Here is an 18,977-nt window from a genome sequence, read left to right as displayed (position 1 = left end):
TTTTCTTTTTCAAAATAAGGCATGAGGACTTCAGATCTGGCTGGAAACTGGTCTGGATGTTTATTTTCCTCATTGTCTCTGGAAAAAAAGGGTGGGTGATTCAGACATCTGCCTCCGCCTCTGGGCTGGGGCCTGGGTCAGTCTTCACTCTGATCTTCGTTCCTCAAGGGATCTGTGTCAGCCTGGGGGGGAAGCTGCCTACCACCTCCCACATTTGCTCTAAGCTTCCCACAAAGGTCCCCCAGAGGAGTGAGAGATCTGAACTCAGTTTAAAAAGGCAAAATACAAAAGGTACGGGAGGGAACAAGGCAGGAAAAGGTCCTCCCATAAATGACAGAAAGGGTGAGGTCTCCAAGAAAGGCTTCTTTCCTCCCCAGCCTCGTCTACTCCCAGCTTTTCCCTCTAACCCCTGCTTCTCCCTTGGCACCACTCCCTGTGTGAGGGGGAAGGACCAAGGTCACCAGAAGGCATCTGAGTGGACTGCCTGACTCCATCACAGCCCTCCCTGCTGTGAGAAGTCCAGCTGGAATAAGGGGGCCTGATCTTTCACGCACTAATCATTCTCTCTGGAGAGGAAGGAGCTGTTTGAAGACCCTGATAATATTCCTCCACTGGAGGCTGAAAACTTTCCCAAAAGCATATTGATGGGTATCATTTCATCTCAGAGGGAACCAGGACTTAAAATAATTCTGCTGTTGAGTTACTGGGAAAACTCATGTATTACTAGAAGTTTATGGCCCCATGTGCAAGGATAACACACAAATTTGTGAAGTGTTTCCATATTTTATGGGATTCCCTAGTAGCTCAGGGCCACTGCAGGCCCTGCCTGCAATGCAGGAGGCCCAGGTTCGATCCCTTGGTCGGGAAGATCCCCTGGAGAAGGGAATTGCAACCCACTCCAGTATTCTTGCCTGGAGAATTCCATGGACAGAGGAGCCTGGCAGGCTACAGTCCGTGGGGTCACAAAGAGTCAGATACAACTGAGCGATTAACACTTTCACTTTTCAAATATTTACAAAATACTTAAAGCAGGGTAGTCTCACCCAAAATTTTAGTAACAACAGATAAAGAAGAGTTGGCTGGAAGGTCATCTTTCCATAGAGTTAGTAATGCAACTGTCCTGAAATTCCTGCCAGGGAGTTTAAGAAGGGAAAAAGCTACAATAAGAAACAGGATATGGAGGAGGCTCTGGCCTTATTTCAAAATCTTCAAGAGTTGCAAATGGGGCTCTGGTGACCTAAACTCCCTGAGCTTTAGTTCACAGTAGTTTGTTGGCTACTTTGAGACGGATCATGTTGTCTTGCTAACTTAGCCCTTTGAGATTAATATTAGTGCATAGATAGCACTTTGCATATGTATAGCTCTCAATGATAGATCAACTTCTTGCTTCTCTTCCTTGCGGGCTATTTGTGATTTACAAACAGCCACAATAAACAGGTCTTCGAGGCCAATATCACTGATGAACATAGATGCAAAAATCCTCAACAAAATACTAGCAATCTGTATCAACCAATACATTATAAAGATCATACACCATGATCAACTGGGATCATCCCAGGTATGCAAGGATTTTTCAACATACGTAAATCAATCATTGTGATACACCACATTAACAAATTCAAGAATAAAAATCATATGATCATCTCAACAGACACAGAAAAAGCTTCTGACAAAATTCAGCACCATTTATGATAAAAACTCTCCAGAAAGTGGACATAGAGGGTACATACCTCAACATAATAAAGGCCATATATGACAAACCTATAGCTAGCATCATACTCAATGGTGAAAAGCTGAAAGCATTCCCTCTAAGATCAGGAACAAGACAAGGATGCCCACTCTTATCACTTCTATTCGGCATAGTTTTGGAAGTCCTAGCTACAGCAATCAGAGAAGAAAAAGAAGTAAAGGGAATCCAAATTGGAAAAGAAGTTAAACTGCCACTGTTTGCAGATGACATAATATTATACATAGAAGATCCTAAAGATGTACCATAAAACTACTAGAACTCATCAATGAACTTGGTGAAGTTGCAGGTTACAAAATTAATATACAGAAATCTGTTGCATTTCTACACACTAGCAACAAAAAATCTGAAACAGAAATGCAAGAAACAAATCCATTTACAATCACATCAAAAAAACAAAAACAAAAACCTAGGAATAAGCCTATTTAAGGAGGCAGAAGACCTATACTCTGAAAACTATAAGATGCTAATGAAAGAAACTGAAGAAAACATATACAGATGGAAAGATATACCATGTTCATGGATTAGAAGAATCACTATTGCCAAAATGATGATACTACCCAAGGCAATGTATAGATTCAACGGAATACCTATCAAATTGCCAATGGTATTCTTCACAGAACTAGAACAACAAAAAAAAAAAATCTCAAAATCTGTACAGAGACACAAAGGATCTCGAATAGCCAAAGCATTCTCAAAAAAGAAAAATTGAGCTGGACAAATCAGGCTGCCTGACTTCAGACTATACTACAAAGCTACAGTCATAAAAACAGTATGGTACCAGCAAAAAATATAAATATAAATCAATGGAATGGGACAGAAAACCCAGAAATAAGCTCACACACCTATGGTACGGTAATTTATGACAAAGGATGTAAGACTACTCAATGTTGGAAAGATAGTCTCTTCAACATTAGGTGCTGGGAAAACTGGATAGCCACATGTAAAAAAATGAAATTAGATCATTCTTTAACCCCATACACAAAAATAAGCTCAAAATGGGTTAAAGACCTAAATGTGAAACCTGACACTATAAAACACCTAGAGGAAAACATAGGCAGAACATTCTCTGACATAAATCACAATAACATCTTTTTCAATCCATCTCCCAGAAAAATGGAAATAAACAAAACTAAACACGTGGGACCCACTTAAACTCAAAAGCTTCTGCACAGCAAAGAAAAAATAAACAAAATGAAAAGACAATCCAAAGACTGGGAGAAAATATTTGCAAATGATGTGACCAACAAGGGATTATTCTCCAAAATTTACAAACAGGTTATGACCCTTAATAGCATCAAACAACCCACTCCAAAAAATGGGCAGAAGATGTGAACAGACATTTCTCCAAAGAGGGCATACTAATGGTCAATGGGCACATGAAAAGATGTTAAACTTCACTGGTAATTTGAGAAATGTAAATCAAAACTACAATGACATGTCACCTCATACCTGTCAGAATGGCTATCCTCAAAAAATTCCACAAACAACAAATGCTGGAGAGGGTGTGGACAGAAGGGAATCCTCTTACATTGCTGATGGGAATGTAAGTTGGTACAGCCACTATAGAGAACAGTATATATATTCCTTAAAAAACTAAAAATAGAGCTACCATATGGCCCTGCAATCTCACTCCTGGGCATATATCTGGAGAGAACCATGATCTGAAAGATTACATGCACCCCAATGTTCACTACCAGACTGTTTACAATAGCCAAGACATGGGAGCAACCTGTATGCCACTAACAGAGGAACAGATAAAGAAGCTGTGGTACATGTGTACAATGCGCTATCACTCGGCCATTAAAAAGCATGAAATAATGCTGTCTGCTGAAACACGGATGGACCTAAAGATTGTCAGACTGAGTGAAGTAGGTCAGACAGAGAAGGGAAAATATCATATGATATTCCTTTTTGTGGAGTCTGAAAACAAACGATACAAAATAGCTTACTTAAAAACAGAAAGAGACTCAGAAAATGAACTTACGGTTGATGGGGAGGAGAAGGGATAGTTAGGAACTTTGGGAAGATCATGTACAGACTGCTATATTTAAAATGGATAACCAACAGGGACTTACTGTATAGCACATGGAACTCCACTTAATGTTATGTACCAGTCTGGATGGGAGGGGGGTTTGGAGGAGAATGGATACATGTATATATAAGGCTGAATCTGTTTGTGTTCACTTGAAACTATCACAACATTGATAATTGGCCATATCTCAATACAAAACAAAAAGTTTAAAGTTTGATTAAAAAAAACCAGGTCTGTGAAAAGAGATTTGGATCAATGAAAAGGAACCAGAGCACACAGTCCTAGGATGGAGTTAAAACTCTTAAGATTCTAGACCTGGCAACACTGCTTTTTTGGGAATGTCAGTGCCTTTAAACCTGAGTTTCCTTACTGAGCAACAGGGATCATGCTAGCAGCCCTGCCTCTCTTGTGTCTTTATGCTCAAAGGAGACTGTGTTAAGTGTTTCTATAGACTGTAAAGTTCTCTAAAAGCAACAGGTACTTAAATCATATCCTGTTCATCTTGACCTTCAGATATAAAAATCGTCACATTCACCAAAAGCACTACATGGAAAGCAGAGAAACAAGCAGCTACCATTCACACTGCACACCTATGCACTTCCCCAGTTTCCCCCCAGCCCCTCGGTGAGGGAGCATCATCTCCACATGAGAGATGATGACACCTAAAAGAGATACTTACTCAACATCTAGAGCACATAAGTAGTGGCAGCCAGTGTGCCTTTCAGAGTGCATGTGAGAGTGAGGGGCGCTGCAGGCCCTGCACTGGCCATGGAATTAGAGGAAGGCGGGGACCGCTGGGGACGAGAAGCTCTCGGCTTAAAGGATTCGAAGGGGTGGGGGCTTTCCGAGCAGTGGATGACTCCTGAGCCCATGAATAATTCACCCAAGCTCTGCACTCGGAGCTGGCTCTTTTTGTGTGTGGTACATCTGGTCAGGGACAGCTGCCCATGACGGAGCCACAAACGTGAGGTCTTGGCCCCGCCTGCTCGTAAACACAGCTCAGAGCAGCTTTCTGCTCCCTGCTCGGGGACTGAAGGCTGTTTTGATTCCCAGAGAAGGCAGGGTTCTTACTGTTGCTTGTGCATGCGTGTATACACACACGCACGCACGCACACATACACCTCCCCCCCCAAACAAACAAAAAGCCAACTCCACATATATAACACGAAATCCTGATATTCATTCTTGGAATTGTTTTTCCTTCCTGAGTGTCATTCCTGGTTTCCTTTTGGAAAGAGTTCTCTATCAGGAGGCTGTTTTCCCCACCCTTGGGTTGATATTCAGACTCCGTGTCACTCTTGGTTTGGTCTTGATACTAGGCAGGTTTTATCCTAAGCATTTTTGGCTGAAATATGTGAGGAACTGGAGAGTGGTAGCAGAAAGAAGAAGCTGGGGGTGGCAAGAAGGATTAAAAAAAGACTCCATCTGCCACAGAACTCCTTCCAGCTGAAAGTGAAAAACACAAGTTTTTTTTTTTTAACGACAGATCCCATCACAACTCTTTTTAAAAAAAAAAAGAAACAAGGAATATGTACTTGAAGGAGGCTCTGTATGGGAAGGAATTTCTACAGGACCAATAACAAGTGAAGGTATGGACGGCACAGGTCTTGGGGACGCCTCTGCATAGACTACAACGTGAATCCGCCACTGGGAAATACGAAACTTGAGGGGCTGCCAGTGGTCTAAGGTCTGTGTTGATAAGCTCATAGAGAAACAGAACCAGTGGGTGAAAAGAAGATTTTCTCTATTTGAAGAAATGAAACTAAGCCCTCAATCAAGTGACTTCTTCACATCATCCCAGAGTTGGGATGTGAGCTCAGGCACCCCCTTCACCCACCCACCACAGACTCACCAATAGAGACTGATGGCTGGATTAAAGCTCTACAGGTTACTAAACTCTTGGAATATTCCAGCCCAAGGATTTCAGCAATATGGACTGGTGAGGAGGGAAACCTGAACCAGCTGCAGAACCCTGGTGGAAGGGGTCAAAGAGTGCTTTCAATCTACTACGTGGTATCCACAGGGGCGAAAACAACAGGGCTTGGCTCTGGCTGATGTTCACATTCCAGGAGGTCCGGGGCAAAGAGATGGCGTGTGAGAATGCAGTCAGACTTGGGTTAGACTAGAATCCTGGCTCCATCATTTTCTAGCTGTGACCATGAGTCGAGATCATTGCTACCTCAAAGGATTACTGTGAATTTTTAGTAAGAATGTATTTTACATACCCTATTTTACAAAGGGTAGATGCTCAGTACACAGCCCCTATTATTTCCTTTTGTGGTCACTGAGGGTTACCTATGAAGTACAGGATGCGTCTCACACGAGGCAGGTGGACAAATCCCAGCAACAGGAGAGTGGCGCTGTGTTTAGGAAGAAACTTAGGCAGACGAGGGCTGGAGAGTCTGTCTGAACCCAGACAATGCATGGGTATGACAGACAAGAGCTTTAGTCCTGGAGTGTTAGGCATGGATTAAAAAATAGCACTCTTTTTTTTATTTGAAAGAAATGGAAACACAGTTGATTAAATGAAATAAAGCACTTCAGCAAAAGTAGGTAGTCAAATGTTAACTTCCTTCCTGCTTTTCCTCATATCCTGATTCTAAAAGAAACACTGACTTAGATGATTAATCTTCCACTCCTTACCTGAAGGTTTTATAGATAAGATATACTTTTAGAAAGTGCTTCTAAGTTAAAACAAAACCTATTATGTAGCTGAATCTTGTTACATACCAGATTCTACCAGAGGAAGAAAATCCACTTATTTTCATCAGAAAGATCTCACAAAGAATCCTAAACCTCGATCATAGACAACTAATGTTCTTGCTCTGATAATTAACCCACTAGACATCTATTAAATAATCCCTTATAAAAGAAGTTAAAAATTAAAGGGAATATATTGTCTAACAGACAAAGCCGTTGAAAAACACTGACTTGGTTACTTGTCGCCTCCTTAATATTTTCCCTCTTTTCCTTCCCTCGCTGAGCTGGTGGTGCGTGGGCTGGTGCCTCCATCCGTGGAGATGCTTCTGTTATAGAACTTCCCTGGGACTGTCTGGTTATGTCTGTTCCCTCCACTAGACTATGATGTCTGAGTGCTGCAACTCTGCTGTTCATCTTTATAGTCTGTAGCCTCAGTGGTTATGACAGGGACTGTCACAGAATAAGTCTTCCATAAAGATCTGCTGAGTGAATGAACAATGTATGAATGAACAAATGGATATTCCTACCAAAAGAAAATATGCCCAGATGATGCGGTTATACACATTTGAATTTGAATCATACTTAAATTCTATATAGTAAAAGTAGAGATTCAGACAATAACTGTTTTTTAAATATGTGATTTAAAAATAAGATATTTGCACCAACAATAAATTTTGCTACATTTTAAGGATAAATTTTTTTTTGTAGGGACACTTCTAATCCCACAAGAGAATAGTTCAGTTTAAAGTAACTTGCTTTCTGGTTCCTCCCCAACCCCATTATACATATTTCCTAAAATCTGATGTATTTCTTGGACTTACTTCTCACATTTATGAAAGCTTTGAGACTAGAGGGTCTCTGGCTTTTTTCTCCTGCTTTTTAAAAACCTCTTCCTCATTTTCTTCTTTTTTTTTTTGCATAAGCATTTTATTCCTCCATCAAAAATAAAATGAAAAACAAAATCCATAAAAGCTATAATAACAAAGATTTGGTCAAGTAGAACCAAAAATTTCACCCAGGGAGCAAAAATTATACCAAAGAATTTAAGAGTAAAATGGGGCTTCATAATCCTTACTCAAGGAAGATCACAGAATTCCTAGAGAAGGACATCTAGTCCAGGCACAATCAGCTACATAATTTGCAAAGCCCAGTGCAAAGTGAAACTTCAAGGCCCCTCGCTCAAAAATTAAGAACTTCAACACAAATAAATGTAAAGATAACTTGTGCTCATGGATTTTAAGAATCTGCATTGTTAAAATGTCTATACCGCCCCAAACCATTTACAGATTCAGTGCAATCCTCATCAAGATTCCAATAGCATTTTTTACAAAAATAGAAAAAACAATCCTAAAATTCATATGGAACCACAAATCATCCCAGATAGCCAAAGCAATGTGGAGAAAGAACAAAATTGGAGGGGTCACACTTCTGGATGTCAAAGTATATTATAAAGCTATAGTAATCAAAACAGCATGGTACTGGCATACTAATAAAAAAACAGACACACAGACAAGTGGAACAGAACAAAAAGCCCCAGTATATGGTCAACATTTCATAAAGGAGCCAAGAATACTCAAAGGAGAAAAGTCTCTTCAGTAAATGGTATTGGGAAAACCAGATATTTACATGCAAAAAAATAAAATAAAATAAGATTAAAACCCAATCTCACACTATGCACAAAAATTAACTTGAAATGCATTAGACTTAAATGTAAGACCTGAAACTATAAACATCCTAATAGAAAACATGGAGGAAAAGTTCTTTGACATTGGTCTTGGCAATGATTTTTTTTTTTGGATGTGACACCAAAAGCACAAGTAGAAAAGGCAAAAATAAACAAGAGGGACTACATCAAACTACAAAGCTTCTGCACAGAGAAAGAAACAATCATTAAAATGAAAAAGCAGCTTCAGGAATGGGAGAGAAATACTTGCAAACCTCATATCTGATAAGGCGTTAATACCCCAAATACACAAGGAACTCATATCACTTGATAGCAAAATCTCAAATAATCTGATTAAAAAATGGGCAGAGGACCTGAATAGACCTTTTTCCAAAGAAGATATCTGAATAGTCAACAGGTATAGAAATGCAAATAAAGTCAAAACCACAATGAGATACCACCTCACACCTGTTAAATGGCTAGTATCAAAAAGATTGTGGTAAGCGTGACCAGAGATATGGGGAAAAGGGAACCCTTGTGGACTGGAGGTGGGAATATAAATTGGTACAGCCACTATGCAAAGCAGTATGGAGGTTTTACTCAAAAAATTAAAATCCATGGCTGATTCATATCAATGTATGACAAAACCCACTGGAAAAAAAAATAATAATAAAAAAAAAAAATTAAAAGTAGAACCATACAACCCAGTAATTCCACATCTGGATATATCACTGAAGGAACTGAAGTTACTGTCTGGAAGAGTCATCTGCCCCCTCATGTTAATTTCAGCATTATTTACAGTAGGAGTGACATGAAAAGAACCTAAAGGTCCACTGAGGAATGAATGGATGATGAAAATGTGACCATATATGTGTGTGTGTGTGTGTGTGTGTGTATATATATATATATATATATATATCACATTATACATATACATACACACACACACATACTTTTTTTAACTGGAGTATATTCGGTTTACAATGTTGTGTTAATTTCTGCTGTACAGGGAATACACAAATCCACTCTCCTCTAGACTCCAAACCCATACAGGTCACTGCAGAGTCCTGAACCAAGTTCCCTGTGCGATACAGTGGGTTCTTATTGTCTTTTTATACAATAGTGGGTAGGTGTCAATCTTAATCTCCCAATTTATCACCCTCCTTTCCTCCATGGTAACCATAAATTTGTTTTCTGTATCTGTGAATCAATTTCCGTTTTGTAAACAGGTTCCTTTGTACCATTTTACATTCCACCAGCAACATATGAGGTGGGATACATGAGCAAAGTATGTTTCTTCACATCCTTGCCAACACTGGTCACTGTCCATATTTTGATTACAGTCATCCTAGTGGGTGTGAAGTGTTATCTCATTGTGGCTTTGTTTCACATCTCCCTAATGAGTAAGGATGTCCAACATCTTTGCATTTTCTCATGGGCTTACTGGTTATTTGTATATCTTCTCTGGAATAATGTCTATTCAGATCCTTTACCCATTTTTAAATGAGGTTATTTTTCTTGTTACTGAGATGTAATAGTTCTTTTTATATTCTAGATACTAGACCCTTATCAGATATGATTTGGAAATAATTCCTCCCATTCTGTAGCAGGAGTTTCTCAAAACTATTTTGCAGCTGTAAGTCAGACCTACTGAATCAGTACCCATGAATTAAAAGATGAAAGCTTTTATGGTGATTCTGATGACCCACCAGGTTTGTGAACAAATAATCCAGACCAGAGCTTCTCAAATTTTAATGTGCCTACAAATCACCTAGGTATCTTAATACAATCCTGAGGGAGATAGAACATTTCACTAGGATACCATGGTAATAACAGTTGCAAATGTGATCCACAGATGAATGCTAAAATTAGTGGGCAAAAGTTTAAGCAGAAATGGGGTATTTGCTCATCATTAAAGTACTTCCTCCAAAACATTTATTAATTATGAAAGCATAGATAGCAGCTTTACAGTGGAAGAAGGTGTCAGATACCATCTTAACCAAGTGATCAAGGTAACATGACCAGTAATAAGGCATATTGACACCATGTGTCTAATACAACATGCAGAGAAAGGCACATTACCTCTGTGGTAGTCTCCCCCAAACCTCAATTTAATCATGAAAAAACATCATACAAATTCAAACTGAGGGAGATTCTACAAAATATCTAGCCAGTATGCCTTAAAAGTGTCAAAGTCAAAGAAGACAAGAGAGTCTGAGAAACTGGCATCCCAGATTGGAGGTCCAAGAGACAGAACCACCACATCTAATATGGTATCCTGGACCAAATCCTGAACAGAATAAAGACACTGGTGAAAAACAAGTGAAATCCCAACACACTGCAACTAACTGTATTGTACCAATCAACATTTTGACAACTATACTCTGGTTAAGAAAGGTGTTAACGTTAGGGAAAGCTGGATGAAAGATACATGGGAACTTGCTGTACAGTTCTGCACCTCTTCTGTTAAGTCCAACATTATTTCAGAATAAGAAACTTAAAAAAATATGCCGATTCTGATCCTGTAAGTCTGAGCAGAAGTCTTCTGTCTTCCTAACAAGTTCCCAGGAGAGGTTGATGCTGTTCGTCCATAAATCCCACTCTGATATTAAGAGTCTAAATCAATGGTTCTCAAACTTAACCGTGCATCAGATCACCTGGTGGGCTGGTTAAAACACCTCCAGAGTTTCTGATTCACTAAGTCTGGGTGGGGCTTAAGAATCTTCATTTCCAATAGGTTCCCAGATGAGGCTGATGTTGATGAGCTAGAAACAGTTTTCATGTTTTTAAAGGGTTCTAAAAAGTTTAGAAAACAGGTATAGGAATCAGAGATTGTATGTGGCCTTCAATTATTTACAGAATATGGATGCTGAGTCCCAGACCCTTGCCACTCGGTGTGAAGCCTTTAAAAGGCTGATGCCTAGGTCCCACCCCTGACATTCTTAGCTAACTGATTTGATATGGATCCTCAGCATCAACATTAAAAAATGTTCCTCTTTAATTCTGATATGCAACCAGGTTTAGGAAACTACTAACTTAGGCTTTCCATCTGCCACACACACACACAAAAAAACCCTACTCCTCAATCATCCTAGAGTTGGGGATGAAACCAAACAAATGTCAAAGAGCAGTCTGCAACTGAAGCCTCACTTAAAAATGTTGAGCTACTCTTTCTGTGAAGGCTAACAAAATCCGAACACAAGTCAGAACTCCCCCCTTCTCATGTGTCCATTCCCAGGGAAACATAAAGAACAGTGGATTGTACATCAACAGTAATTACAAAGAATCCCACACCTCCCCATGCCAGAAAAGTGGAAAGTATAACTGTGCAGGTTGTTCGGAAGCAGAAGACAGGAATGGACAGAGGATGGATCAAAGAAGAGAGTAAGGTGCAAGCTGCCCCACGTGTGGTTGACAAGTTAACCAGGCACAGAGAGCCAGACAGCTGAGGGGAGAGAGGGCAGACCTGAGAAACGGCGTGGCGTGGAGGTGCCTGAAGAAATACCATCGAGTACCTTGAGCTTCCTCATAAGCCCGACATGCCTGCTTTCCATGTGAGCAGACTCGGGGCTAGGAGGCCCTCTGCTCTGCGGCCAACCCCTTCACACTCTCACCCTCTGCCTACTTCTTCTCCTCCACCTCAGAGGACAGCCTTTCGCTGAAGCCCGCTCTGCTCGTTCAAGGAGTCTGAAGGCTGTCGCCTTGGCCGCAGGGGCCCAGCCACTGCCAGGAGGCCCCTGGTCCCTCCCGAGAAGGCTCTCGTACCTGTGCTCTCTTCTGCCTGGTTGAAGCCGCAGATCTGGCAGATGCTCTGGACCCACTTATTCATGTCCTCCTCCGTCTCGGCCACCAGGTAGAAGGTGCGCTCGCTGGTCTTGATGTCGAACACGAAACTGTCCTGCAGCTCCTTCTTGTTGAAGGTCAGGCCTGCATCCACCTGCTCGCAGAAGTTCAGGTTGATGATGCGCAGGGGCTTCTTGGAGTGATCATTCTTGTAGTACTCCAGGACGTCGGGGTCGCCACTCATCCGGCCGCTCCGCAGGATAAACCAGCGTTTCTTCCAGGCCTGCACGGGAAGGAGTGAGAGGAGGGGGAGAGTATGAATTACTTCAAAGCTTCTCACAGGTCCTCAGATATCACCAGGCTGAGGGTGGGGACTGTTGCACCTGCTGGCCAAGCGTGACCTCTATCTCCTTTTTGTGTTTCCCCAGAGTTTCAAAAACAGCGGATGACTTTAGAAGACACGTTAACGCAGCATTTCACTACTGAAACAGGATCTTATCACTATGAAATGAGATACCGCATTTCCACTTTTTCAGATCAAGAGGTCAGATGAGGACTAAAACACTTTATACAATTATCCCATCAAGCTAGAATACAGCCTCAAACTCACAGGACTTTTAGTCAGGGTGGAACCTGCAAAACCATAACATCTCAGTTTATGGACGGAGTCCCCCACTAAGACAGAGTGAGTGGAAGCAACAATGTCACATACAGCAAGTAGCAGAGAAAAAAGTTTCCAAGCTTTCAGTCCCTGGTGCTTTTACCCAATCATGATGCCTTGGAAGAATCACATAGAAACCCTTCTAAAACTTCCCTGAAGCACATAACTTCAGGATTTCCCCCATCTCAACCACTATATATAGTGGATAATAGTATATCCCTAGTATTTATAATACAGCCCTGTACATAATAAGCACTCAATATATATTCCTGAATGAATAAACTCCTTATGTCATGCCATATTATGGAATTTAACACTCAGTTACGCATTTCCTTATGTTGTCTTCTACATTCCATCTCTTCAGTGAGACTGAGGAATCTGTAAGCAGACATCACACAAAGTGGTAAAAAGATATCACAAATAAAACAGCCTCGGGTGGAGTCTATGCTTCACCAAGGACTAGCTGTGTGATTTTTAGATAAAGTTAATAACTCTTTGGAGCTTGCTTTATCTATAGAATGAGAATCACTGCTTTATCTATAGAATAGAATATCATCACCAACTGTCCTACCTACCTTACAGGGTTTATTCTGCACACAAAGCACTATGATGCAACCCTAAAGCGCCACTAATGCCAAGGACCTGACTGTCATCACGGTTCTTCAGACCTCACTGGGACTCCATTCCATTAATCCTGGCACTTTGCACCCTCACCTTCTATCTCCAGCCTCGCTTCCTTCTACCTGCCTTGTTCCTGTATCCATCATTATAATCATTCTCTTGCTTCTCTTCCTCTCTTTCTCTGAGAAACCATAACCCTTGACTAAGTCTAATGATTAGCCTACTCTGCCTGTTCCCACTCAGCTGTACGGAGCTGGAGAAAATCATACAACCACGTTGGCTGCTCTCACCTTAAGCTCAAGTGAGCCCTCACGCTGCGACAGTCTGACTACGTTTATCTGGTCCGTGATTTTCTCTTGCTCTTTGACAATCATCTGAACCTCACCCTCTTTAAACCTGTAGCACCTCCACTCTTTGGTATGTGAATATACAAGCAAGCAGAAGAGAATCGACACATGTTCCATTACTGTATTTACCAATCTGCCTGCATTATAGCAAAGTAGTTTATTACTATGCAGCATGGATGGTTCACCCAGTTTAAGGCCCACTTTCTTCCACTAGAGCATCACCCCCTCTCACTACATGGGGACATCACTGTATCTTGGCAATCACTGCATCTTCCCTCCCTCCTAGGATCATTCCCACCAGGACACCAACTTGTTCCATCTCAGGAAAAAAAAAAATGCAAAGTTTGGCTTAATCCCACATTCCCTTCCAACTATAGCCCAGTTTTCTGCTCCTCTTTACCGAAAAACCTCAGAGATTTCTATAGTGTTAATCGTTGTTTCCTCTCCTCCCATTATTTTCTTGGAAGCAATACAAGCAGGCTGCCCCCGACCCCCACCTCCCTCAACAGAGGTCTTAAAGAGTTCAAATACTCTAAAGCAACTTTTGGATTTGACTTGATCTCTCAGCAACATCTGATAATAGTTTACTATTCCATTCTCTTTGAAGCATTTTCCTCATTTGGCTTCAGTGCTCACTCTCAATTTTCGTATCTCCCAGCTTCTCTTTTTCAGTTTCCAGTTCTGGTTCCTCCTCGTCTCCCTGACTTCTAAAGGCTGGAATGCCCCATCCTCAGTTCTTAGACTCTTCTCTTTCTATATCCACCTCTTAGGTTATTCTATTTCATTTCACAGGTTTAAAAGTCATCTAACTGCTGTAATTGGCAAATTTATAGCTCCAGCCCATATCCGTCTATAGAACTCTAGAGTCTCATACCTGCTTCTCACTAATAGGCATCTCAAGTCTTTATTTATTTTTTTTTATTAGTTGGAGGCTAATTACGTTACAATATTGTAGTGGTTTTTGCCATACATTGACATGAATCAGCCATGGATTTACATGTGTTCCCCATCCCGATCCCCGCTCCCGCCCCCCTCCCCCTCCCATCCCTCTGGGTCTTCCCAGTGCACCAGCCCTGAGCACTTGTCTCATGCATCCAACCTGGGCTGGTGGTCTGTTTCACCCTTGATAGTATATCAAGTCTTTCTTTAAAAATACATTTTATTTATCTGGCTGCATCGGGTCTTAGCTGGGGCATGAGGAAGTTTGTTGTGTCGCATGACATCTTTCATCGAGACATGGACTCTCTAGCTGTGCGTGAGGGCTCCGAGGTAGCACCACTCAGGCTTGGCTGCTCCACGGCATGTGGGATCTTAGCTACCCAACCAGGGCTCAAACCCACGCCCCTTGCTTTGCAAGGCAGATTCTTAACCACTGTGCCACCAGGGAAGCCCTGGCATCACAAACTTCCTTTAAACTGAGCTCTTCCTATCCTCCAAGTCTCTTCTTCCTTCAATGTTTCCCATCTCAGTTACGAGCAGCTCCAACCTTCCAGCTGCTCAGGCCAAAAATCTTGCTGTCAGTCATCGACTCCTAAACCCAACAGCAAATCCGGTTGGTCCGAACAGTTGTAAACATACATTTACAACCTGGTCACTTCTCCACACCTCCATGGTTACACGCTTTGTCGAGTCCACCGTTCAGCCGCCTTCCTGCTTCTGTGCTTTCATCCGGCAATCTGTTCCCGACATGAAAGCTGCTGTCAATCAGGGCACAGCGCTTCTCTGCACCAAGTGTCCTCTGGCTTTCCACTCCACTCAGAGGAAAAGCCACAGTCCTCACAGTGGCCAGTGAGCCCCGGGCGACACCCCCTCACCCACACTCTCACCCTCTCCGCCCTGCCCCTCTCTGCCGCGTCCACTCTGCTTGAGCCACGCTGGCCGCACACGCCTGCCTCAGGGTCTCCGCTCTGGCTGTTCCCTCTGCCTGGAATACTCCTTCCCCAGATATTCCCATTGCTTATGCCTTCCATCAAGTCACTATTTAAATGTCACGTTACTGGACAGACATTTGAACTGTTTCGTTTTCCTGTTACTGTTTTCCTGGCTGCCCGACCGTCACACTCTCTCCCCCTTACTCTGCTATGCTGATCTCACCAGCACCCACACCACCTAAAACACCGTATGGCTGCTGATTCCACCCACCTCCTAGAATGTAAACTCCATGAGGGCAGGTATTGGTTCTTTTTATCCCATGCTACATTCTCTGCGTTTACAGTTGAGCCTGGCACATCGGTGGTTATCAGTAAGTAGGTACTGGATTAATTACTGAATCATTTTCTCCCATCCAAGTATTAAGCAGGCCCAACCCTGCTTAGCTTTCATGATCAGACAAGATCAGGCACGTTCAGGGTGGTATGGCCATAGGCTGAATCATCTTCTTACATGAACTCCTGACAGAATCCAGAAGGTCAGGGGGATATAACTATTGCCTAATAAGCCTTAGGTGGAAGTGAAGATTAAGGTATAGGATAGAGCTGAGGAAAATAAACCTGAGTACCTTCAACCATAGTTGCCTAAACTCTTGCCCAGGCCACTGTGTTCAAAACTCTCTGTGCACTTGTGTGTGTGCAAGCTGCAGGTACATGTACATAACGCAAGTGTGTGGATAGCATGGAGAAGTTTTTAAAGGTATTGAAGGGTGTGTTTCAGTTGATGTATCCTCTTTTAGGGCCTGGCTCTGTAGAAAGAACTGTCTCCAAATCACTGGGGTGCAGGTGCAAACGTCAACACACATACACACACTGTCATAAACAAGAAAAAGGTGTTTCGAACAGATAACATCGGAGCCCGTCAGGTTCTGCTTGCAAGAAATGGTGGAGGCTGATAAACGGCTGCGAACAAAATGCTGATGAATTTATGACAGAGCAGGCAAAGCCATCCAGTCTGGTCTCAGATTCACATCCCTATTCTGCCACAACACCCGCTGCCCCAACTTTCATGTACTTTTTTTTTTTTTTGGAAACCACATAATTCAGAAGCAAATATAAGCAACTCCATAGAATCTAGCTCCAAAGACAACTTCTCCAGTGCCTCAGCTGAAATGAATCTCTACTTCCCCCGAACCTTCATAACACTTTTTATGAACTTCTCATGGCATGTCATTTTTTTTTTTACAACATATTACAGTTATTTTAGTATTTGTTATTTCTTCCCAAGTAGACAATGAATAAAATCTCCTCCTACTCCTCTCTGAATCTCCATGGTAGGTGTTTGCTAAACATTACTAACTTGAACTGCTCTTATCTCCTTGGCCTCATTTATGTTTATGTTTCCTTCCCGCCATCCATCTATCCATCCATCCACGCAACAAATATTTATTTAGTGCTTAATATGCTTCAGGGCCCTCCCAGGTGGCGCACTGGTAAAGAATCTGCCTGCCAATGCAGGAGACACAAGAACGTGGGATTGATCCCTGGGTCAGAGTGATTCCCTGGAGTAGGAAAAGGCAACCCCCTCTAGTATTCTACCCTAAAAAATTCCATAAACAGAGGAGACTTTACTAACTTCTCAAAGGAGGACAAAGGCATACAGATGGCTGCATTTGGAGGGTATTACGGTAAATGAAATAAAGCAGACAGGGAGGGACAAAACGCCACATGGTATCACCTGCACGTGGAATCCAAAAGATAAACTAGTGAATATGACAAAAAGGAGACAGACTCACAGATACAGAGAACAAACTCGTGGTTACCAGTGGGAAGAGGGAAGAGGGTAGGGTGAGATGGCGGTAGGGGATCAAGAGGTACAAACTATTACATATAAAATAAATAAGCTACAAGGACATGTTGCACAACGCAATGGAGGATAGCCAATATTTTAGAGCTGTAAGTGGAACATAACCTTTAAAAATCGTGAATCATCATGCTGTACACCTGTAAACTATATAATATTATACATTAACTATATTTCAATTTTTAAAAAGGCATATAAATTGTAAAGCAAGAAAAAAATTGTCCCTATGTGGATGGCATGATTGTCCACATAAAAAATTCCAAGGAATTCAGGAAAAAAAATCCTAGGACAAGTAAGCAAGTCTGGCAGGGTCACAAAATACAGGCGAACCTCACTGTATTGAGCATGGCTTTATTACAGTCTGGGGGTGTTGCATATTATATGAATTGAAGGTCTGCGGCAGCCCTGTGTCCAACAGACCCATTGGTGCCACTTTTCAAACACCATCTGCTCACTTTATGTGTCTGTCTCACATTTTGGTAATTCTTGCATATTGCAAACTTTTTAATCATTATCTGTGATCAGTGATCTGACGAAGCTCAGGTGACAGCATTTTTTAAAAAATAACTTTTATATATGCACCAGGAAACCAAAAACTTCAGATGACTGCAATGTTTGCTTTATTGTGGTGGTCTGGAATCTAATTTGTAATATCTTCAAGGTATGCATGACAAGATGAACATACAAAAATTGATTTACTTCTGTATTCTATCAAATACACACATGGGCATAGAAAATGAAAATACAAGGCCATTTATTCATATAATCATTAAAAGAACACAAAAGAGGCATGAATCTAACAAAACATGTTCAATACATGTATGCTGAAAACTATATACAATGTTGATAAAAGGAAGTTTAAAAAACCTAAATGGAGAGGCACACCATGTTCATGGATTGAAAGACACAACACAGTACATCTCCCCAAACTGATGTTCAGATGTAACACAACCTTAATCAAAATCCCAGCATGAGCTTTTATGGATGTAGGTAGAAGTATTCTAAAATGTACAGAGAAAGGCAGAGAAGTACAATAGCTAAAACTACTTTGAAATAGTAGCTAAAAGGGGAAAAGCAGGCCCACTAGATTTCAATAATTACAGGATAGCTACAGAAATCAAGACCATGTCATACTGGCAGACACACACACAGAACCCAGAGAAAGTGAAAGTCGCTCAGTTGTGCCTGACTCTTTGCGACCCCATGGACTATACGGTTCATGGAATTCTCCAGGCCAGAATACTGGAGTGGGTGGCCTTTTCCTTCGCCAGGAGATCTTTGCAACCCAGGGATCGAACCCAGGTCTCCCGCAATTGCAGGTGGATTCTTTACCAGCTGAGCCACCAGGGAAGCCCACACAAATATGTTCAACTGATTTCTGACAAAGGTGAAAAAGAAATTCAGTGGAGGAACAGCCTTTTCAATAACTGATGCTGAAGCAACTGGGCATCCATAGCAGGGAAAAAAGTGAATCTCGATCTAAGTCTCACACCTTATACAAACATGAACTCAAAATGAATCATGAAAAAAACAAAAACAAACAAACAAAAAAACAAAATGAATCATGAACTCAAATATACAGTTATAAAACATTTAGAAAAAAATTGGAGGAAATCATTGTATCTAGTGCTAAGCAAAGAGTTCTTAGACTTCTTAGACCAGACACCAAAAGCATAGTCCATAAAAGG

The 18,977-nt window shown here is 41.5% G+C and overlaps 1 protein-coding gene across 10 annotated transcripts in view; it reads right to left on the bottom strand.

The window, feature by feature from the left end:
- The window catches only part of GAB2 (GRB2 associated binding protein 2), a 177,851-nt gene that overhangs the window by 49,584 nt on the left and 109,290 nt on the right, over nucleotides 1-18,977 (bottom strand). For all 10 annotated transcript variants that reach the window (XM_043452645.1, XM_043452646.1, XM_043452649.1 and 7 more), the window contains one exon: nucleotides 11,911-12,211. In XM_043452645.1, the coding sequence (XP_043308580.1) occupies nucleotides 11,911-12,211 (301 nt within the window). The remainder of the gene's footprint in view (nucleotides 1-11,910; nucleotides 12,212-18,977) is intronic.

The sequence above is a fragment of the Cervus canadensis genome, chromosome 29 (genome assembly GCF_019320065.1).
Source record: "Cervus canadensis isolate Bull #8, Minnesota chromosome 29, ASM1932006v1, whole genome shotgun sequence".
NCBI lineage: Eukaryota > Metazoa > Chordata > Mammalia > Artiodactyla > Cervidae > Cervus > Cervus canadensis.
This window is presented reverse-complemented; position numbering and strand designations above follow the sequence as displayed.